Source organism: Phyllobates terribilis, unplaced genomic scaffold (assembly GCF_046119375.1).
Source record: "Phyllobates terribilis strain yellow unplaced genomic scaffold, ASM4611937v1 Scaffold_2__4_contigs__length_985480577, whole genome shotgun sequence".
In the NCBI taxonomy this organism is placed as follows: domain Eukaryota; kingdom Metazoa; phylum Chordata; class Amphibia; order Anura; family Dendrobatidae; genus Phyllobates; species Phyllobates terribilis.
In genome coordinates, this window is record NW_027362762.1 from 908827147 (window position 1) to 908847651 (window position 20505).

General features: G+C 43.2%; 1 protein-coding gene across 3 annotated transcripts in view; it reads right to left on the minus strand.

Annotated features, from left to right (window-relative positions):
- CUNH21orf91 (chromosome unknown C21orf91 homolog) overlaps positions 1-20191 on the minus strand; it is a 38026-nt gene extending 17835 nt beyond the window's left edge. The window contains exons 1-2 of one of the 3 annotated variants that reach the window (XM_073668261.1): positions 20043-20191; positions 11974-12107 (exon numbers count right to left, since the gene is read on the minus strand). In XM_073668261.1, the coding sequence (XP_073524362.1) occupies positions 11974-12100 (127 nt within the window). In that variant the 5' untranslated portion in view covers positions 12101-12107; positions 20043-20191. Of the gene's footprint in view, positions 1-11973; positions 12108-19578; positions 19710-19778; positions 19848-20042 lie in introns of those variants that run through there. The other 2 variants (XM_073668262.1, XM_073668260.1) reach the window with 2 other exon arrangements.
- Between the last annotated feature and the right edge of the window lie 314 nt (positions 20192-20505).

Genomic DNA, 20505 nt, shown 5'->3' on the forward strand with positions numbered 1-20505 from the left:
AGTAGAATAAGGAGCGAGAACTTGACAATATCAGCGCACATTGGAAAACTAGTGAGGAGTACTCCCCATGGGGGTCCTGCAGCATTGCATGACGGGTATGTGATCTACGCAATAGGGTCCTGAACAGCAACAGTCCCGAGATACGCGTTTCACATTTTCTCCATGTACTGCAAAGTAGGTCTGCAATTCAAGGGTCTGGGAAAGCTGTACGATTGTGGATATAGTCTCTGATACAGCTGCCATATTGAATACTGCAAAGTTTCCCAGGACTCCTCTTCATGGATGAAACTGGTGGTGGACATATTGATAACAACCATAGTGCTATATACAGGTGCTTCTCACAAAATTAGAATATCAAAAAGTTACATTTATATGTTCTTCAATACAAAAAGTAAAACTCATTATATAAAGTCATTACAAACAGAGTGATCTATTTCAAGTGTTTATTTCTGTTAATGTTGATGATTATGGCTTAGAGCCAATGAAAACACAAAAGTCATTATCTCAGTAAATTAGAATACTTTATAACAACAGCTTGAAAAATGTTTTTAAAATCCGAAATGTGGGCTACTGAAATGTATGTTCAGTAAATGCACTCAATACTTGGTCGGGGCTCCTTTTCAATTAATCAATTACTGCATCAATGCGGCAATGTGGCATGGAGGCGATCAGCCTGTGGCACTGCTGAGGTGTTATGGAAGCCCAGGTTACTTTGATAGCAGCCTTCAGCTCGTCTGCATTGTTGGGTCTGGGGTCTCATCTTCCTCTTGACAATACCCCATAGATTCTCTATAATAGATTCTCTATGGGGTTAAGATCAGGCGAGTTTGCCGGCCAATCAAGCACAGTGATACTGTTGTGTGTAAACCAGGTATTGGTACTTTTGGCAGTGTGGACAGGGGCCAAGTCCTGTTGGAGAATGACATTTCCATCTCCAAAAAGCTTGTCGGCAGAGGGAAGCATGAAGTGATCTAAAATTTCCTGGTAGATTTCCTGCGCTGACTTTGGTCTTGATAAAACACAGTGGACCTCCACCAGCAGATGACATGGCTCCCCAAACCATCACTGATTGTGGAGACTTCACACTAGACCTCCAGCAGCTTTGATTGTGGCCTCTCCACTCTTCCTCCAGACTCTGGGACCTTGATTCCCAAGTGAAATACAAAATTTAATTTCATCTGAAAACAACACCTTGGACCCCTGAGAACAGTCCAGGTCTTTTTCTTCTTTGCCCAGGTAAGACGCTTCTGGCGTTGTCTATTGGTCATGAGTGGCTTGACACAAGGAATGAGACACTTGTAGCCCATGTCCTGGATACGTCTGTGTGAGGTAGTTCTTGAAGCAATGACTCCAGCAGCAGTCCACTCCTTGTGAATCTCCTCCAAATTTTTGAATGGCCTTTTCTTAACAATCCTTTCAAGGCTGCGGTTATCCCGGTTGCTTGTGCACCTTTTTCTACCACACTTTTTCCTTCCACTCAACTTTCCATTAATATGCTTGGATACAGCACTCTGTGAACAGCCAGCTTCTTCAGCAATGACCTATTGTGGCTTACCCTCCTTGTGGAGTGTGTCAATGACTGCCTTCTGGACATCTGTCAAGTCAGCAGTCTTCCCCATGATTGTGGAGCCTACTAAAACATGCTAAGAGACCTTTTAAAATGCGCACGAAGCCTTTGCAGGTTTTTTTGTTCATTATTCTAATTAACTGAGATAATGACTTTTGTGTTTTCATTGGCTGTAAGCCATAATCATCAACATTAACAGAAATAAACACTTGAAATAGATCACTCTGTTTGTAACGACTATATAATATGAGTTTCACTTTTTGAATTGAAGAACTGAAATAAATTAACTTTTTGATGATATTCTAATTTTGTGAGAAGCACTTGTACCCAGCCAGACTAATACATCAAAAGACTGGCTGATAAGAGAGTCGGACTGACCCACAAAAGTATCAGATTCTCCGGTGAGCCCAAATTCTAAAGCAATAATGGCCCCAAAAGGTCCAGCAGAAGAGAATCTCATATGGAGGGGACTCTGTGGCCACTTGTGTCTAACTGGTTATTAATTTATTATTTTTAAATCACAAATGGACCGAAGACATTTTATCATTAACAAAAATTGCAAAATAATTAGAAGAAGAAAAAAAAAAAAGAGTGTGCATGTTGATTATTGATGCACAGTTGTCCCTATTTACACTGATGGGCCCAAAGAGTCACCACCCAACAATGGCCGACAACCCCTGAGGGAGCAATAATTGTAGTTCTACTTGAATTAGATATAGTCCTCATAGTCTTCATGACAGAACCAGTGGAAGTCAATGTATTACAGAAGTATTCTCTAAGGGAAGGATCGCTTGTCAATAGGGATGAGGGGACCTATGGAAGTCCAAAGTTTGGTTCGGGTACCGGAACCGAACCGCATAGAAACCAATGGGGACTTGAACTTTGGATCACTCTCACTGTAAAACGGATCTCCAGAAGTCAGTGTTAGGAGTTTAGCATAGTGTCCGGTACGAACCCTGAACTTTATGGGTTCCGTCATCTCTACTTGTAAACTATGAAATGGTGCAGTATGGTGGCACACAGGCCGCTTATAGCTCCATAGAACAGGACCATAGGGTTTCTGTATGCAGGCGTTCAGAATTGGAAAAAATGCTCTGTCTTTTTCCACCTGAAAAATCACATTGTTTTACCCCCAAAGTCACTAGTTGTCACCCTGTTGTAAGGTGCAATCTGACTCTAGCAGACACCAGAGACAGATTACAGGAAATGAGAGACAGACAAATTACACTCAGACGTAACAGGTGGCCATTCAGGATACCAATGGATACTAACAGGAGTAAGGCTATGTGCCCACAATGCAGAAATGCTCAGGATTTTTTCCTGAGCGTTTCTGCATCTTCCTGGCAGAAAAAACGCATGCGGATTGTACATGTGTTTTTCCTGCCAGGGACATGCGGATGTGAAGCGTTCTTCACATGCATTTCTGCATGCGGGTTGACAAGCGCTTTGTAAGCGATTTTAGCATCACTTGAAAAGTGCTTGACAACTTGGTCACACTATATAAATCCATGCAACCGGCATGGATTTATATAGTGTGACCCGAGAGAATGGTAAAAAATAAATCTATACTTACCTTCTGATGGCCCCCGCAGTCCTTGCTTCGCTCCGTCCTAACTTGCCGGCAGCTCGCGGTACACTACACTGAAGGACCTGCCGTCACATGACTATGACATCAGCGCAGGTTCTTCAGTCCACCGCGAGCTGCCGGCAAGTGAAGACAAGCGCACCGCGGGCCGTCAGAAGGTAAATATAATATTTCTTTTTTATTTTATTCTTTTTTTTACAGTTTCTATGGTACCCGGGTCCGGAGGAGAGTCTCCTGTCCTCCACACCTGGGTACCATCCGCACATTGAAAAGCAGGGATTCTGCATGTACAGATGCAGTGATGCGGAATCCATGCGTTCCAATGCAAGTCAATGGTGGCGAAAACTCAGCGCTTCCGCAAAATAATTGGTAGTGCTGCGTTTTTTTCCGCAATGATAACCCGCAATGGAAATTATCGCAGTATGTGCACAGCACAAGCGGATTATCATTGGGGAACATGGCAGGCCTTCTGCCATGTGTTTAAGCATTTCTGCAGGGTTTTTGCCGCTGCGGAAACGCTTAAAAAACGCATCGTGGGCACACAGCCTAATGCACGCTGGAAAGTTAGGGAAAGGAAGCTCCTGCACCTATAATGCTGGAAGAATGCGGATGCAGAGGAACCACCCATTTAAAATAGTTAATGGCTAGTTACAAAGCATTAGAATTTGGCAGTTCCTATATAGATTAGATGGATTTGTGCAACAAAAGCAGATGTGGGGTGGGGGGCAGACAGACCATGCATTTTTACAGGAGGTGGGTGAAATGACAAGTATTCTTTAACTTAACGGTTTTTACAATTTTGGTTTTGTATTTAAAAAAAAAAAAAACAAAACACAAACCCCTGAGCCTTACTCACTCCTCTCACTGGGTCCGCTGCTGCTCCGATTAATAATGCAGCTCATCGGCTCTGAGCATCTTGTGCAGGCCCTGAGCTCATTGATTGGCTGCAGTGCTATCTAAGTGACGCTGCAGACAATAACAGACACCAGGAGCAGCGGTTGCGACTGAGCTGGACTCGGGAAGGGTGAGGAAAGCAAGTTTGTTTGTTTTTTTTAAACACAAACTGCAGCTGGGGAAGAGGGATTTTCCAAAACCAGAAAACCCCTTTTCCTTGAAAAAACGCCAGACCATTGTTTTCTAACCTTTGACAACTGCTTTGAAATGTTAATGAGTTGACACATGAGGAAGACAAACACCTCTGTAGAGAGATTTTTTTTTTCGTACATATGCTAGTGGTTACCATTAGTTAACATAACTGCACTGAACTTCAGTCTGCAATCTTCCTTCCTTCTTTCATTTTCAGCCTCTCAGCCTCCATTACCCTAAACACGCAGTCTGGTCCAAGTTTGTTTGTTTTTTTTATCTCTTCTGGGTAGCTGCAGTAGTGTAGGCTAGATGTGAGGTCTGTATGTACCAAATACTGCTGTCCTCATTGACTCAACACAGCTTCTAACCTGCATTTATTTGTTCTTCACCTGTTTTCCCTCCATTTCTCTATTGTTTTTTTTTGGCCCTCCCAGAGACTGTAGATGCTTTTTCATCTGTCTGCACTGTGGAGACCTGTTGCTTGCTCGAACACTAAACAAAGAAGCAGGCGAGAGTGGAGACAAATCAGAGCCTGGAGGGGACAGATGTCTACCATTTTTGCAAGTACAGACAGATAACACTATTTGGAAAGTTGCTTAATGTGCTTCCTAAATGCAAAGTTAAGGCAAAACAACAGAAAAGAACAAAGTAGCCCCTTATATTTGCTATATCAGAGCATAGTGTGCTTTCTCTCCGTGTTCTCCAGGGAATGGCTCTCATGGAAAAATAACTCCACCACCCAACATAAAATTAACAAAAAAAATAAATATCCGCCAAGTGAAAGAAAACAGACCCGACTGTGGAAACATTAGAGCAGTTAATGTGCGATGGTAAATGTTATCTCGGAAACAGAGAAACAAGGCTGCTGTATAGTCACCAGATAAACGCGCTCTCATTTCCACAGGGTGAACTTCTCACAGCTCATTAGGTCGGTTCAGCAGAACGTCCCTGTCTCTGTTAATTTCCCATTATACAACCCGATTACGTAGATTTGGAGATCATGTGGCAGAGGACGGTGAAATTGCACATTACAAGTTCCCTTTCTGCCTATTACCCCGTACAAAATAAGAGCAGATGTCACTAAGAGACATGAACGTCTGATGTGTTCCAGCCGAGGATCCGGCAAATGGTGCGACAACAGGAAGCAGCGGGAAAGTTACATGTGGCGTACATGGGCCCCGCACACTGAGCTGCAGAGCCTACACCACCTCGAGGATATCTGCGGGGCTAGCCGCTATATACTGAAGTCGTACTGCAGTAAGATACTGCTGTTAATGGGTGTTGTCTCTGTAGGAAGATTACTCTGCGTTTGTGTTACATCGCGGATAGTGGTGAGTGCAAGTGCTCGGGTACGCACCGAGTATTGCAGGCGCTCGAGTGACATGTTCAAGTCACCGTGGCCGCAAGTTTTCGAGGCTTTTAGACCGCCACAAAACATGCCGTGATTATCGTGTTTCTCAGGCAATCCCCACAAGTTTTGTGGATGACTAAAAGCCGCGAAACATGCGGCCGCAGGGACCCAAACATCTCACTTGAGGACCTGCGATACTCGGTGCGTACCCGAGCACTCGTTGCGGGTTTGGTGCAATTTCGACAAACCAAGACAAAACCTAGACCGTGGCTGCAACTTGTGAACGCAGCCTTAAAAGAGGTCACCGATCACACGGTAGGTTACGACTTGCTGATTTTTAGGACCTCCACTGATCCCAATAAATCTAAAGAGGTGGCCTCCACTCCATTCACAGTCTATGTGAGTGCCGGTGGGATTAGCCAAGTACAGCACTCCCATGTCACTGCCAGTCCTATAATGAACGGAGCAAAAGCACATATGGCCACCACTATGCCAACAGGACATATCAATGCCCCGTTCTCGGGATCAATGAGGATCCTAGGGGTCTGGAAGGTGATAACTTTCTATGTTTGGGAATAACTCTTTATGCCCACTTTCACATTTCAAGTACAGACCCTGATTTGCAAACCCAAACTCAACCACCTTATGTGAAACTTGGAAGAGTGAAACTGGCGTAACACTTAAGATTGTCCAGGTGTTGAATAAATCTTGAAACTTAATGCATACTTTCCTCCTGGATTAGTGCAGCTCCTTTGTCCACTGGAGAGAATTAGCATTTTTTTTTTTCATTTTCTTAAGCTCCTTTAAGATAAGCATAAGGGCAGTAATTCACAACCCAAGAAGAATTTAAAAGTTCTACAACTTTCTTATATAACTTGGAAAAGTAATTTAGGAAGACCTGCTTTTCATACATTAGTCTTAATACAGTTTTGTGCTGAAGAAAGATTTGACAAAATTACGAGGGACAAGTAACTCTTAAATGAAGCATCTCTGCCCATTTGTGTAACAGGGAAAAAATTTTGAAAAAACTAATACAGACTTCACTGGCTACAATATAACGTTGCATCGGTTTAACACAGTTTTAGTAGGTTTTTTTTTTATGGATTCTGCTCCCTAGACGTCATCAGATAATCCTCCTGATCCTCTCACTGAGGGATCACACACTGTGCACATGGTGCTGCTTTTCTCTACACTAAATTTTTAAAATGGTGTAAACAGAAATGTCAATTCTTACAGCAATTCTGGGGGAGGTGGAACAAAATCAAACACATACTTAAAATGTCACCACTGAGTGTACTGGAGCAGAGAGAGTGCCGCACACAAAGAACGGTGATTTTAAATGTTCATTTATTTTTTTTAGCCTAAAAAAATGCACTTTAAAAAGAAAAAATCTGATCAAACCCTTAGTAAAGGGCGTCGGCTCTGAAATTTTCCTTCTCGGGGGACCTTGTGCCAAGAAGACTTCAAAACGCCGGCAGGTTTTTAAAAGTCAAGTTTAGAGCCAAGATTGTGTTTTTTTTATGCGAGTGAGGAGCTGGGCGCACGCACCTCTCCTCCCACAGAGTCTTGGCTGTCAAATCAGTGCAGACCTGGTGAAACGAGCGTATGCGGCCCTACTCACCTTCCTTAAGGTCCCCGTACACCTTAGGAAACTAAGCGGAACGTTTCCTTTTCCTCCCCATACACATGATCACTCAGTTTCGGGCATCTTCACAGGGGAGAGAAAGCAGAGGTGGTTTCGCTCGCTTTGGTACAAAAAAAGCATTGAAAATCAACTAAGTCGATCCTTTTCCTCAACATCATCTGGGGGCAGAGTCGGGAGGTCCCTCCAGACCAGTGTTTCCCAATCTCCAGTCCTCGCAGCCCCCAACAGATCACGTCTTCTGGTTTTCCTTAGTATTGCACAGGTGATGGAATTGTCATGAAGGCATCAGAACTTGTCACAGGATCTCTCACCTCCGCAATACTAAGAGGTATACATGAGAACAGGTACAAGAAGGACACAGGCGCGTTTCACCCTCCAGGGGAGGCATCTGGAGCTACTGTACCCAGCATCTTAATAGCAAAGGAATTAAACAAGAGCATCGTCCATACGGAGGACAGAAGACATAACACGATCATTGGCTCAAGGATGTCAGCGGACATTTCAGTGCTGGTAAGATTTTGGGTGAGGATTACACCCTACAGTCCAGAGTAAAATGAATGGGTGCATTCAGTTCGAGTCATCCTTTGTACATGTGAATCAGTATGTCGTTAAAATAAAATCTGAACCCCCCCAGCAGCGAGCTACGAATAGGAGGACACTACACTGACAAGTGTGGCCAAACCTTAGATCCTCCTGCTAATAGTCTGTGTGCACAGTAGTTAGGTAATGTGTCTGCCTCGCTTATTCCACTTCTAGGCCATGTTCACACACAGAATTTTTTTTTCTGCAGCCAAAGCGGAGCATTCACAACACCCATTTTGTGGAGTTTTTTTTGCAGCGATTTTTTTCTCATTACATATGTGTGCTTTGTCTACAGCACATTGTTAAAAAGGTTATTCTTTCCTATTCACCATAAATGCTGCAAAAGCTTTTTTCAGCATTTTTCATGGTTGAAAGAAAGAAAAAAAAAAAATTAAATTCTGCAGATTTCAAAAACACTGCAGTTCTCAAATTCAGGACGGAGAAAAACAAGACAAGCGTGAAATCTGATAACGGCTGTTTTTACAGAACCAGCAAAAGTTATAATGCATAAAAAAAAAAAAAATGCTGCATGTGAACCTAGCCTTATTTTTTCCTTGAGGATCTGAAGTAGTGTCAAATCTGCAGAATTCTTTCAGCTCTTTTAAAGCGTTTTTTTATCCATTCATGTTTTTATCCAGTTTTTTCCTGTACAAATGTCTGCAAAAAATACTTCTAGTGCGCACATCCCCATATCTGGTAAAAAATGAAAAATCGGCTCACGGTAAAACATCAGTGGATTTTGTGGTTAAAGCTTATTGGGATTTAAGGGCAGTGCACTAGAATTTGATTTCACTTGAGACTTTTTTCAATCATCATCCTCATGTCTGTGTGTCCTTCTCCACTAGGAATATAAGCCCAAAAATGTTGCATGACAGAGCGCAGATTCGCTGTCGGCACCATTATAGTCTATGGCCCCGCCGGCGCATACGGGGAAGGTAGGGGAGTTGACGTAGACTTGACTTTGACACATAGTGGCCAGATGTATCAGCCTCTTCAAAACAAAAAATGAAGCAAAAAAAACTTACTCTAGATAAGTTTATATGAAGAGGCAAGTAAAAGATTTTGGAAAGGAGAAATAAATAATTTCCAGAGTCTCCGATAATGATGCATCGCTGGATCAGTCATACAACTGGTACCATCGAGGCTTTGATGGACTCTTATAACTCACATTGGGGTCTAACAGTTTCCACAGGGACTGTGGTTTTGATAGGATATATAGTGTGAACGTGGTGCTCGTCTATCCCCACCAAATATGAAAGGATCTGCTCCTGAACTGCCTCGTCATAGTCTTTACCTACAGAACAGGCACCGGGTAACAAGCTGCAACCATTAAATATTCACATGAGGTCAGATGAAGAGGCAAGAAAATAAAAAGAAGCAAGGGCTAGGGTGACCCTTGCAGTTTCTTTTTTGGGGGGGGGGGGGGGGGGGATGTGTTGCAGCATTTTTCTGTGTGTGGCGGTGTGTAGTTCTGCAGCTGCCGGTCACAGCACTGTGCCGGGGTCACTGCCCTCTTATTCTGCTGATCGCTCGGCTTCAGGGGTCAGACCCGTGCTGAGCACACACTGAAGATTTGCCCTTTTCCAGATAAAAGGACAAAATTCTGATGAGTTATTGCTGAATCTACAAAAATCTAAGGAATTTAAGGCTCCGAGACATGGTGAGAACTAGAGGATGGGCTATCAGACAATAATATACCGCCACATGGAGCTGATCAATACCACCGTAGTAGTAATAGGACAATGTTGTTATAATTAAAATGTTATTTCCAACTGAAATAGCCAGGATAGACAACAACTCTCTGATCACATGAGGTCTGGCCTCCAGACCCTGAAATACTCCATATCTATGGGACTGTCAGACAGCGAAGCGCACTACACTGCTTCCTCCAGCAGTCCCATAGTCAATGAGTGGACAGTGGTGGCCATCGTTCTAGTCTAGTCTAATGAAGAATTTAAGAGCGCTATTCCTGGGATCGTTGCGGGTCCCAGGGGGTTAAACCACCAGGGAACAGCAACTTCTCACCCAAGAAGTAAAAAACAGACTGTTGGATTTTTTTTTTTTTTGGGGGGGGTGGTCCGCGTGTCAAGATAGTGCAACCCGACTTACTTCTATAGCGCTGGACAATAGCAAAAAAAAAAAAAAAGATTAAGAAAAGCGAGACTTTTTTTTTTTTTTTTTTAGTCCAGCTCCATCTTCTCAAATGGACTTTTACAGTAAGTATACCAGCATCATCAGGGGGACAATTTAATAATATTTGCAGATTGTAATGTGAAGTCCGGGCACAGATCAGCTTTGGTGTAATATTATTACACGGTGCACATTGAAACGAGCCCGTGATAATATAAATGTAAAGCAGGGGTGCACAACCTTATGTGGTCGAATGGCCACAATTAAAGGACAGTTCCATTTGAGACACGTACAAGTCTCTGAAGAGTATACCGACACCATGTCAGCATGGCACTCTCTACAATCTAAAATATCGGGAGTTCATTTTTAGATGGTTTTGGTCACACAGAAAGGCATTGCATTGAGGAGGTAAGTAAATACACCAGTCACATCTAACAACACTTAATCGTGTTCTCTTTATTACAGTCTCCATTTATTGACAATCTGCTTTACGTTTCCTTTTGGGTGGTATTTTTTTTACCCATTTTATATTTAACATATGGTTTTTAGCCTATTGGAAAGGGCATAAAAAAATAAAAAGAGGAAGGAAAGGGTAGCGTGCAAAACCACCCATTGGTTGCAAAGAAGTAATGCTTTTATGTATATTGTCTGGCAGTTTTTGCTGTGATTCGATGCAGCAGCACATCAGATTGGTCTGATATAATATTGATTGAACAGAATAAAACAAGCGACAGTCTGCAGCTCTGCAGTATATCTGGCGGTGACGGACGGATCCAGACACGAGGTTTGGCCTGGACTGTGTAATGTTCGGGGGACAACACAGACCCAAATCCACCAATAAATATCATGCGCCTGCCGATCCTCACCGCTGCTACTTTCTCAGTCTAATGCCTTTGGTGAGGGTCCGACAACTCTCTCGTACACTATCAGCAAAACAAAGCGGTGGCATGAACAACCCGAAGCAAAATCACAGTGGCAAAAAAGGTTGCGGATGTGCTACATAGAGGGCAAATCAGCACAGACACCTGCAGCATGAATGGACGACATGCCGTGGACTTCAGGCACGTAGGATCTGTCAATTTTCGCTGCAGATTTGTGAAATCCTATTTTAAACACTGCCAGAGTAATAGGCAGTGGACTTGCTGCCCACATAACACTATGGTTTATCCAGGTACACTGTCTATAGATGTAGACTGCAGACTTGAGAATCTTCACATCGAGCGAACTGCGAGAATTCTCCGGCGTCGGGGCTCCTCGCCACCGGACAACCCTTTTAAAAAAGGTTATTTTCAAGTACTTTAATTGGTGAAAATTACATTAATTTATTAGTAACAGAGAATTTCATTACATAGTTTCCTGCCTCTTCCCTAAGTTTGTGGCCACTTTTTACAGTCTACCAGAAGAGGCCAGTTTCTTTCGGAAGGAACGCAGTGCTTACAAGCTTTTTCAGAAAAAAACTTTCATAAGTGCTGTATGAAGGGCGCACATTTGGGGCCAGTGGTTCCACAATACTGGTGGTCCAAAATGTTAATCAATAAGGGATGCACCACCTGCACAAGACAGCCCCTTTACATGCCCAGTAGCTCCTGAGCGATGGCTGTAGCATTATCTTGGCGCACAGTACAGGTGTCACTCCCCCGGGCAGAGGGCACGTCGGGCAGAGCTGCTCTCCAGGATATACCTTCACTTTCCCACTCATGTAGTTACTAAAACCCTAAACAAAAAAGGCATGTTCTAACATCTTTCCAGGTCTCCTTGCAGGGTCAAAACTGCAGACCCACTCCCTTTATTTGGATATACAAATCCATCCATAGACTGCAGACACCTGAACAGTCTCTATTACGAGTATATCACTTGATCAGCATTGTGAATATAAATATACTTTAAACATTATGAAAGTCAAATAAAAGCATTAATGGCAATAATAAGGAAATGTAGTACATAGGACACACACACACACACATCTCTCCGCAGCTCATCCACATCATATCATATTATGCAAACTAAACCAGACGAGTCAGCCTTACCCTCAATGCTCAGCTCGAAGCAGACGTGGCAGAACGACAGGGTCTCGATGTCGGTGCCCAGCTTGCAGATACTGCAAACAGTGTCGTCATTCAAGTCAATGTTCACAAACTGCTCCTCTTCAGTCATGGTGCCCCTGAGACAGAAAAGAGTCACATAGGAATAAATAATAGCCAGAAAACCAGAGTGTCCTTTATAAGGTTAGGTAGAAATAAAATAAATAATATTACATTTAAGGGGGACGTCCGCCCAAGAACAGCATCAATTGATAGACTTAATACAAATAGCTAACTTATTCAGGTGCAAAAGAAATGGAGAGGGGTCTTCCCACGGGCAGCTTCCAGCTAAAAGGACACTTACGATTTACCCTGTGCATATACCATAAATGTCTAAAGGTAGGACGTCGAAATCATTTCACTTTTTTTTTTTTTATAATTGAAACCAAGTACTAAAGATTTATTTTCTAATCTAACCAAATGCTGAAACAATGAAATCAAAACATCTCCTTGCCAGACAGATTGGAGAAAATTGAAGAACTTTATACCCTCCCCTGGAGTGAACAACCAATAAGGATCACACAAAGGTTAAAAGAGTATTTAATCGGTCACAAAGGAACTCAAGGTTACCCCTAAGCAACTACAGGCTTCTCTCACATTAGGTAATCCATAAATCCACCATCAAAAAGACACTGAATAACAATGGAGTGTATGGTAGGCTTACAAGAAAACTGCTTTCCAAAAAGAACATTGCTCTCCGTCTGCAGTTTGCTAAAGATCACTTGGACAAGCCAAAAGGCTACTGGAACAATGTTTTGAGGACGTATGAAAAGCTTTTACATTTGGAGAAATAAAAAACACAATAATACATCATAAAAACCTCATACTGTATGCAAAACACGGCGCTGGTAGTATAGAGATTTGGGCTTAGCTGGAGGCACCTGGGCCAGGATGACTGCCATCATTGGCAGAACAATGGATTCTGACTTTCATCGGCAAATTCTAAAAGGAAAATATCAGGACATCGGTCCATGAGCTGAAATCTTGTGGGTCGTGCAGCAAGACAATGACCCAAAGCACTAGATGTCACTAGATTCATGCTTCCAGAACCACAGGCAACAGAAATCAGAGACTGGAGCATGACTGTAGCCAGGTAGGTCTGGCCGAGAACTATAGGGAGAGACCCGTATAGTCTGGCATAGTCCAGGTGATTGACAGGTCTGTCCCTGTGTACACATATGATAGAGACTCAATCAAACACTTGAAGAGGGGCACGCAGTACTGGCCAGGACTCTCCATATATCCTCGATCGGCTTTCTCTTAACCCCTTTACGCCGTGGCCATTTTCCGTTTTTGCGAGCCATAACTTTTTTATTTTTCCGTCAATATGGTCATTTGAGGGCTTGTTTTTTTTGCGGGACAAGTTGTACTTTTGAAGGACACCATTGGTTTTAACATATTTTGTACTGGAAATTAGGAAAAACAATTCAAAAAATGAAATTCCACAATTGTTTTTTTGTTTTTTTTTTACCATGTCCACCAAATGCTAAATCTGACCTGCCATTATGATTCTCCAGATCATTATGAGCTCGTAGATACCAAACATGTATAGGTTCTTTTTAATTTTTTATGTGGTAAAAAAATGCAAAGTTTGTTTAAAAAAAAAACAAACAAAAAAAAAAAGACGCCATTTTCTGAGACCCGCAGCGTCTCCATTTTTTGGGATCTGGGGCTGGGTGAGGGCTTATTTTTTGCGTGTCGGGCTGACATTTTTTATTGATACCATTTTGGGGTAGATACGGTGTTATTGCATTTTACTGCAATGTTGCGGTGACCAAAAAAAACGTAATTCTGGCGTTTTGATATTTTTTCTCGTTACGCTGTTTACCGATCGGATTAATTCTTTTTATATATTGATAGATCGGGCGATTCTGAGTGCGGCGATACTAAATATATGTATTTTTTTATTGTTTTATTTTGAATGGGGCGATTTGAACTTTTATATTTTTAAAAATGTTTTTTTTTTTTTTTAACACTTGCTCCAATAGTCTTCATAAGAGACTTAAAGCTGAGATCATCTGATCGCCTGTGTTACACATAGCAGGTATGTGTAACAAAAATGCTCATCTACTGAGGCGGAGATCAGCTATGACAACCACAGGGGTCTCCTGCAGACTCCGGGTTTTCATGCCAACCCATCGGCGCCCCACAGTCATGTGATGGTTTGTGACGCGCTTCCGCTGCAGCCACGTTAAATGCTGTCAGAGATTGACAGCGGCATTTAACATGTTAAGAGCTGCGGGTGGATCGCGATTCCACCCGCGGCTGTTAGAGGCACAAGTCAGCTGTACAGATCAGCTGTTATGTGCCGGGAATGATGCGGGCTCAACGCCGGAGCCCGCATCAAATGGTGAGACACGACATGCGCCGTACACATACGGCGCATGTCATGAAGGGGTTAAACTCTGCGGTGTTTCAGAGTAAAACATACTGGGCTGCAATCGCACCGCCAGGCGCAGATCCATGCTGCCTGTAGCTCAGGCAATGTAAATCTAGAAAAAAGTTCAGTTTAAAAGAGGAATAAAAGTAAAAAGTTTTCACATAATCTTTCAACTCGCTGACACGTGAGAAAATTACAAAGTCTAATATTTTGACTCTTATGATTGTGTTTCCCCATTTACTTTTAGAACTTGCGTTAGATTCGGACATAGTTTTGGGTTCACAAGCAGCACTGTATGCCGCCACGCTTTGTGTACAGAGGCCTAGGAGGTATTGTGTCGGCTTTCAGCCCTCCTTCTTAACTTTTCAATTACAGAAAACTTAGACTTTGGCACTAGAGCAGCATAACATTCAGGTGGGAAGGCGTCAGACCTCTCGAGACCCCCACTGATCTAAGATATAGAGGGTCAGAGGTCCATTTCACAGGCATTGAGCACAGCAGGGGCTCTCAGCCACTTTCTGTAATACAATGGCATACAAGTGATGAGACTGTGGTGTAGTCCCCAGCAGAGGAGGAGACGCAGAACCAGCCCAGAGGCGCTTATCCCTGAGGAGCAGTGTGGTGCCAGTAGTATCTCCCCCTCCCCCACTAATCACTGTACCGTAAAATCCCTTTTGTTATCGTGATTTATTTATTATTTTTTGCATTTCTTTCATGTATTCCCATTAGCCAATGACCTCTCTATCCCGGAGGCATCGGATTTGGGGTGAGGTCTCTGACAACAGCAGCATCACGTTTACCACAACCGAAAATCCTTTCCATGTGACGGACTGTTTCGATTCTCCAAAAAGCACATGGATTTCTGAAACTGGCATTCAGAGGAATTGGACAGAGGCAAAAATGTAAGAAAAATCTGCTGCGTGTAAATAAAGTGCAAGTTTCTCTGTACAAAGAGCTTTTTCAGATGTAGTCAGATTCTTTAGCAAAGGACCCTATGCTATATCAAATCAATGTCATCAGCAGCACAACGCTCCGTGTAAAAGGGATGGACTGCCGGCAACAAAACCATCAGATTAACAATTATTCTGCTTTTTTCAAGCCTGTGTGAACAAGGCCTATGTGTGCACCCATCAACTTGTTTACGGTCAGAAATCTGTCCCTGTAAATGATCCTTCAGCTGTTTTACATTGATCGTTTTTGATGGTTATGCTGGAAAAGTTCCAATCCAAAGATGGTTATGACTAAGAAGCGATACTGAATCGAAACGCATCGACCATAAGTCTTTTGTGGGACGTTTTTCCACTGATCTTGCCATGTCAGATAAGTTTTTAACATTTCAAATAAAAGGTGTTTTTTTTTTTTTTTTTACCGCAGTGCTGATCACCTGCCATCATCGTGGAGCCTGGATCCGTGCACTTGGTGGTGGGTGAGCCGGTTATTTGCTCTTTATTTGTATATACTGGAAACGTGCTGTTGGAAATCATAGCCAGAAGCGCAAAGCAAAACTGTCCTTTTCTCCAGATCAGGGGGTCTTTCTTCGGTTTGGACTTCAGAGATCGGCATTTCGTCACATCTCGTAAAACCTCATGGTGGGAAAACTTTTCCATATGGCAGAAGTGGCAGCTAAATTGGTCTCATGGCTTTACCTAATCATTAATTCATCTTAATCCAGAATTAATACATAGTGGGACTGCATCACATTACTGAAGCCCCTCCATTCAATTAAGGTAGCAGTGGGGCGAACGGTGGTGAGGCTGGCAGCTATCTCATCCAAGCGCTCCTATGTTCTCTATGACAGAGCTGATGCCAGACATCTCTGGCTGCAGCTAATCTCTGAAAAATAAAAGAGGATTGGATGTAGGAAATCAGACATCCATAACTCTGTTGGGGGCCCCATAAGCATTAAAACGGTTGTCCAGGTTTGTGACAAAGGTCTGCAGTCACTCTGACTGCATACTTGAAGCCTCACCGTGCAGAAACCACACTCTTACCAGGATTCTCCGCTGCCGGCAGTCATGTGACTGCAAGCATGCAATTATGCATATTTCCGGCCACATTCCGACTAAACGTGTGCAGCCTCGCTCAATAGAAGGCTGTGCACGTCTAGTCGGAGTGTGGTTAGGAATATGCGTATCGCATATTAAAGGAGAATCCTGACAGAGTTTGGTCTGTCTGTGTAGACAGGCGTTTAAATGACCGCCATTCGGAAAAGGTTTACCGATCAGCGGTTGTATCGTGCCACTGGTCAGTCCGTGTAAATGGACCTTTAGACTGTCAGCCAAACCCATCCATATTAGCGGGCTCGGGCGAGGTTAGTCTAACATGTCCTACACACAGACATAATGCCAGCATTTATTAGTAGAGATTTGCAGGCAGCAGGGTTGAATTTGTTCATGTGGAGATGAGGCCCGGGATGGCGACAGTAGGGTATAATTTGCAAGTTCAAACAGCTCATTGGAGAAATAATCAAGTGGAAAATGCTAGCAGAGTCGAAACAGCCTACAACAAGTCCTCGGCAGTAATGAGCCATGACCCTGAGGCTCGGGAGATGGCTGACTTATGGCGGGCGAACACAGAGAAATCCAGCGTTATACAGGGTCACGTATCGACAGAGGTCAGGAGAGTCCTGTGACTACTGTCAGACCAGTGTGAAACTACTCTCACGCTGGGACTTGTAGTTGCACACTAGCACGGCAGTTGTACAATGCATACACATGAGATCACGCCGTGCACATGGTTTTGCCTCTGACTCAGATAAGACATGATGTAACAGTACAACCCGAGCTCGCTGACAACCCTGACGAGTCCAATTAGAACGCAACGTTACAAAATCAATTAGTACAGGTTGCTCTGCACAATCCACCGCCACATGTGCCACCATATTACCGCAGCGATGGGCATCGCTAATCATGTGTTACATCCATTATTCAGCACAAACTGCACAATTACAATGGCATTAGGGACAGCAAAGACCATCCTAAGCATGTATAGCACATATATATACTGTAGGTGTGGAACCCATCCCCGGGACCCTCACCCATCACAACAGGGATCTGTGGCCAAAAATCATAGCGCCCAGTTGGCATTGCACATGGAGCATGTACAGAGATATTTCATGTCTAGAAGTTACCATCTGTCCATGGAATAAATGAAAACTTTGTAAAATTACCAATATTTTTCCACCACTTACAGGATGGACCTAGATGACAGGTCACTATAGTAAAAGGGGACAACCCCCCGATCCCATGGGTCAGACCCTCATAGATCCCAAGTACGAGGCTCTGAGCCGTCCAGTTAGAATTTAGTGGTGATCGGGCATTTGTACCACCGCCCTACTCATTCTATATGGTACTGCCAAAAATAGAGTACAGCGCCACCTAGCTTTTTTGGCAGTCCCATACAGAATTAATGGAGCAGTGGTGTGAACGAGGGGCTTTAGCTCTATTAAAATGGGGTCCTGTTCTTCGGATCGGTGAGACTCCCGCCAGCCCATTGATATGGGAATAATCTTTTAGTCTAAACTATGGCTCTAACTGCATAAATACAAATGCACGAGAAACATCAAGGTCTGACTTACAGGGGGTTAATCCATCTTAAGCAATGCCATATCTACAGTGCAGACTCCTCTCTTACAAGAACAGTTCTATTGACCTTATGCTGTCTCTGAGGAACTACAGAAAATACAATGCCCTAATTTAATTATTTATCTACAGGACCAAGAATTATTATTTCCTACATGTCAGGGGCTACAGAACAGAAGGACTTGGGTATTCTGGTTATCAGTAAGCTGAGCAGCAGTACTCAATGCCAGGCAGCAGCTGCAAAAGCAAACAAGATTTTAGGATGTATAAAATAAAAAGAGATAAAATCCTGCGATCCCAACGTATTGTTACCCCTTTATAAATCACTGGGGAGGCCACATCTGGAATATGGGTTCCAGTTTTGGGCTTCACATTTTAAAAAGGATATTGGGAAGTTAGAGTCAGTTCAAAGGTGGCAACTCATAGATTGTAAGCTTACGAGCACGGCTGCACTCCTTTCGGCATCTGAGCTATGTGTTACTCTAATGTCTTTCCAAGTTTCCTCTAAAATTGTACAGTGCTGCGGAATATGTTGGCGCTATAAAAATTAGTATTATTAACTAGATTATAAGAGATTGGGCTTGTTTAGCCTAGAAAAAAAAAAAAAAAAACACGTCTCAGAGGAGATCCGATTTATATAAATGTGTGTGGTCACTACAAAGGTCTAGCACATGACTTATTCCTTCCAAAGACCATATTAAGACCAGGGGGCACTCAGTACGGCTGGAAGAAAGGCGATTCCAGCACCTAAACAGGAAAGGGTTCTTTACAGGTAGAGTGCGGAAGAGGTAGTAATGGCCGACACTATATCAGTACTTATAGGGGGGGGGGGGGGTGATGCTTTGGCATGGTGGGTTATACATAGTGATACAGTATATATAACTGGTGGAGAAAGGTGGAACATGATGGATCGACATATACATTATATATATATATTTTAAGATTAAAAAAAAAAGTTCCTTGTACTTTCCAGTAACAGAAGCACGACGCATTGTATGGCTGAACAAAGTCAGGAAGTCTTATATTATCATGCGGCCTGTGGGCAATATTTTAGGTATTCTTAAAGGGAAAGGAACAAAAACACTGAAAAAAAAAAAGATATATATATATATATTATATAAAAATATAAATCTGTCCCCACCGTGCTTGGGCCAGTAAGCCTACACCAACAACAATAACTTTACAATTAAGGGGGCCACGTACAGACAATAACCACAGCACAAAGTAACACAAAAGTTGATTTTATGGGGGAATTCTTACTACGTTCCTCTAAGAAAACCTCAGAAGTATAAGTTGTGACCTGAGGACACGCTGTGACTACAATGGAGGACTCGTAGCCCCGGGGGCCGCGGTTCATGCCCCCACTACACCCCCCTACCCAGTGTCAGTACAGTCACAACAAAGAGGAGGAAGATATACTGTAACCACAGAACTATAGAGAAAGTAACCGAGCCAGTCCTGGGACCCTCAGCAGCCTGATGTTACATAATGGTCACTTGTACCCAGCTCATAGACAAGACACCAGTAACAACAGGAGATCACTGCTCACACACCTCCTGGCCACAAAACAAGCAAGTTCCTCACACCGACCTGTAACCTTGTGGGATGTAAGGAAGATGCCAGCTCCCTCCTTCCTGTAAATCTTCTCCAGAACTAAAGCAGCATGGACATTCCCCAACCAAGTCACCCACTCACTCTACTGGATCATACCAACATCTGCCACATCTAAGGGGACTCTAAGCACAGCAAAAGTCATAGCTGAGCCCGGGAGAATAATTGACAACATTTACCGTGACTGACACGGAGTGATAGGAGACGAAGAAACCGCGCGACCTTCAGAAAAGTAAAGACGCGCGCGCGTCTCCCCCCTAGTTTCGGACAATTATGGTTCAGTCCAATCACACAACACGAAGACTAAACCATTACAAAACAGAGGGGGGGGTGCAAAGGCGATAGCCTCTTATGTTGAACAGGAAATACCTATAGGTTCAATGTGAAGCAGATATATAGCGTCTCTAAATATTAATATTGCTTTAATAAGGATGGCAGTTTACCTCAGCTGTCCTTCCGTATCCGCCGTGGTTTGTGGTACAGTCCGCTTGTGTATATTCCCAAGGAAAGTACACGCTGTTCTCTACGTCACAGAAATTGAGACCTTGCGAAGCCGAACGGAAAGAGACAATGAAAACAGGGAACCGCCGTGGCCACGCCTCCGCCAGCTGATTGGTTCTCGAGGGTGTAGTAAAATTGCGTCACTACTCCGCCCCCTCTCTATTGAACATATGCTCGACATGTGTCCTGAGCCCGCCCGCCTGCTTTTTCTTTGTTTTTACTTCTTTTTTTTTTTTTTTTTAGAGTTGCCCGTCCGCATTAATCTGCTGATGAAACAAAACAGAAATGTCCCATGTGTCAGTGCGGGACACTTTAACCCCTTAAGGACTGAGCTTATTTTGGTATTAGAAAGCTTTTATTTTTCCGTCTTTGCATTTCAAGATCCATAAGTTTTCCATTTAAACT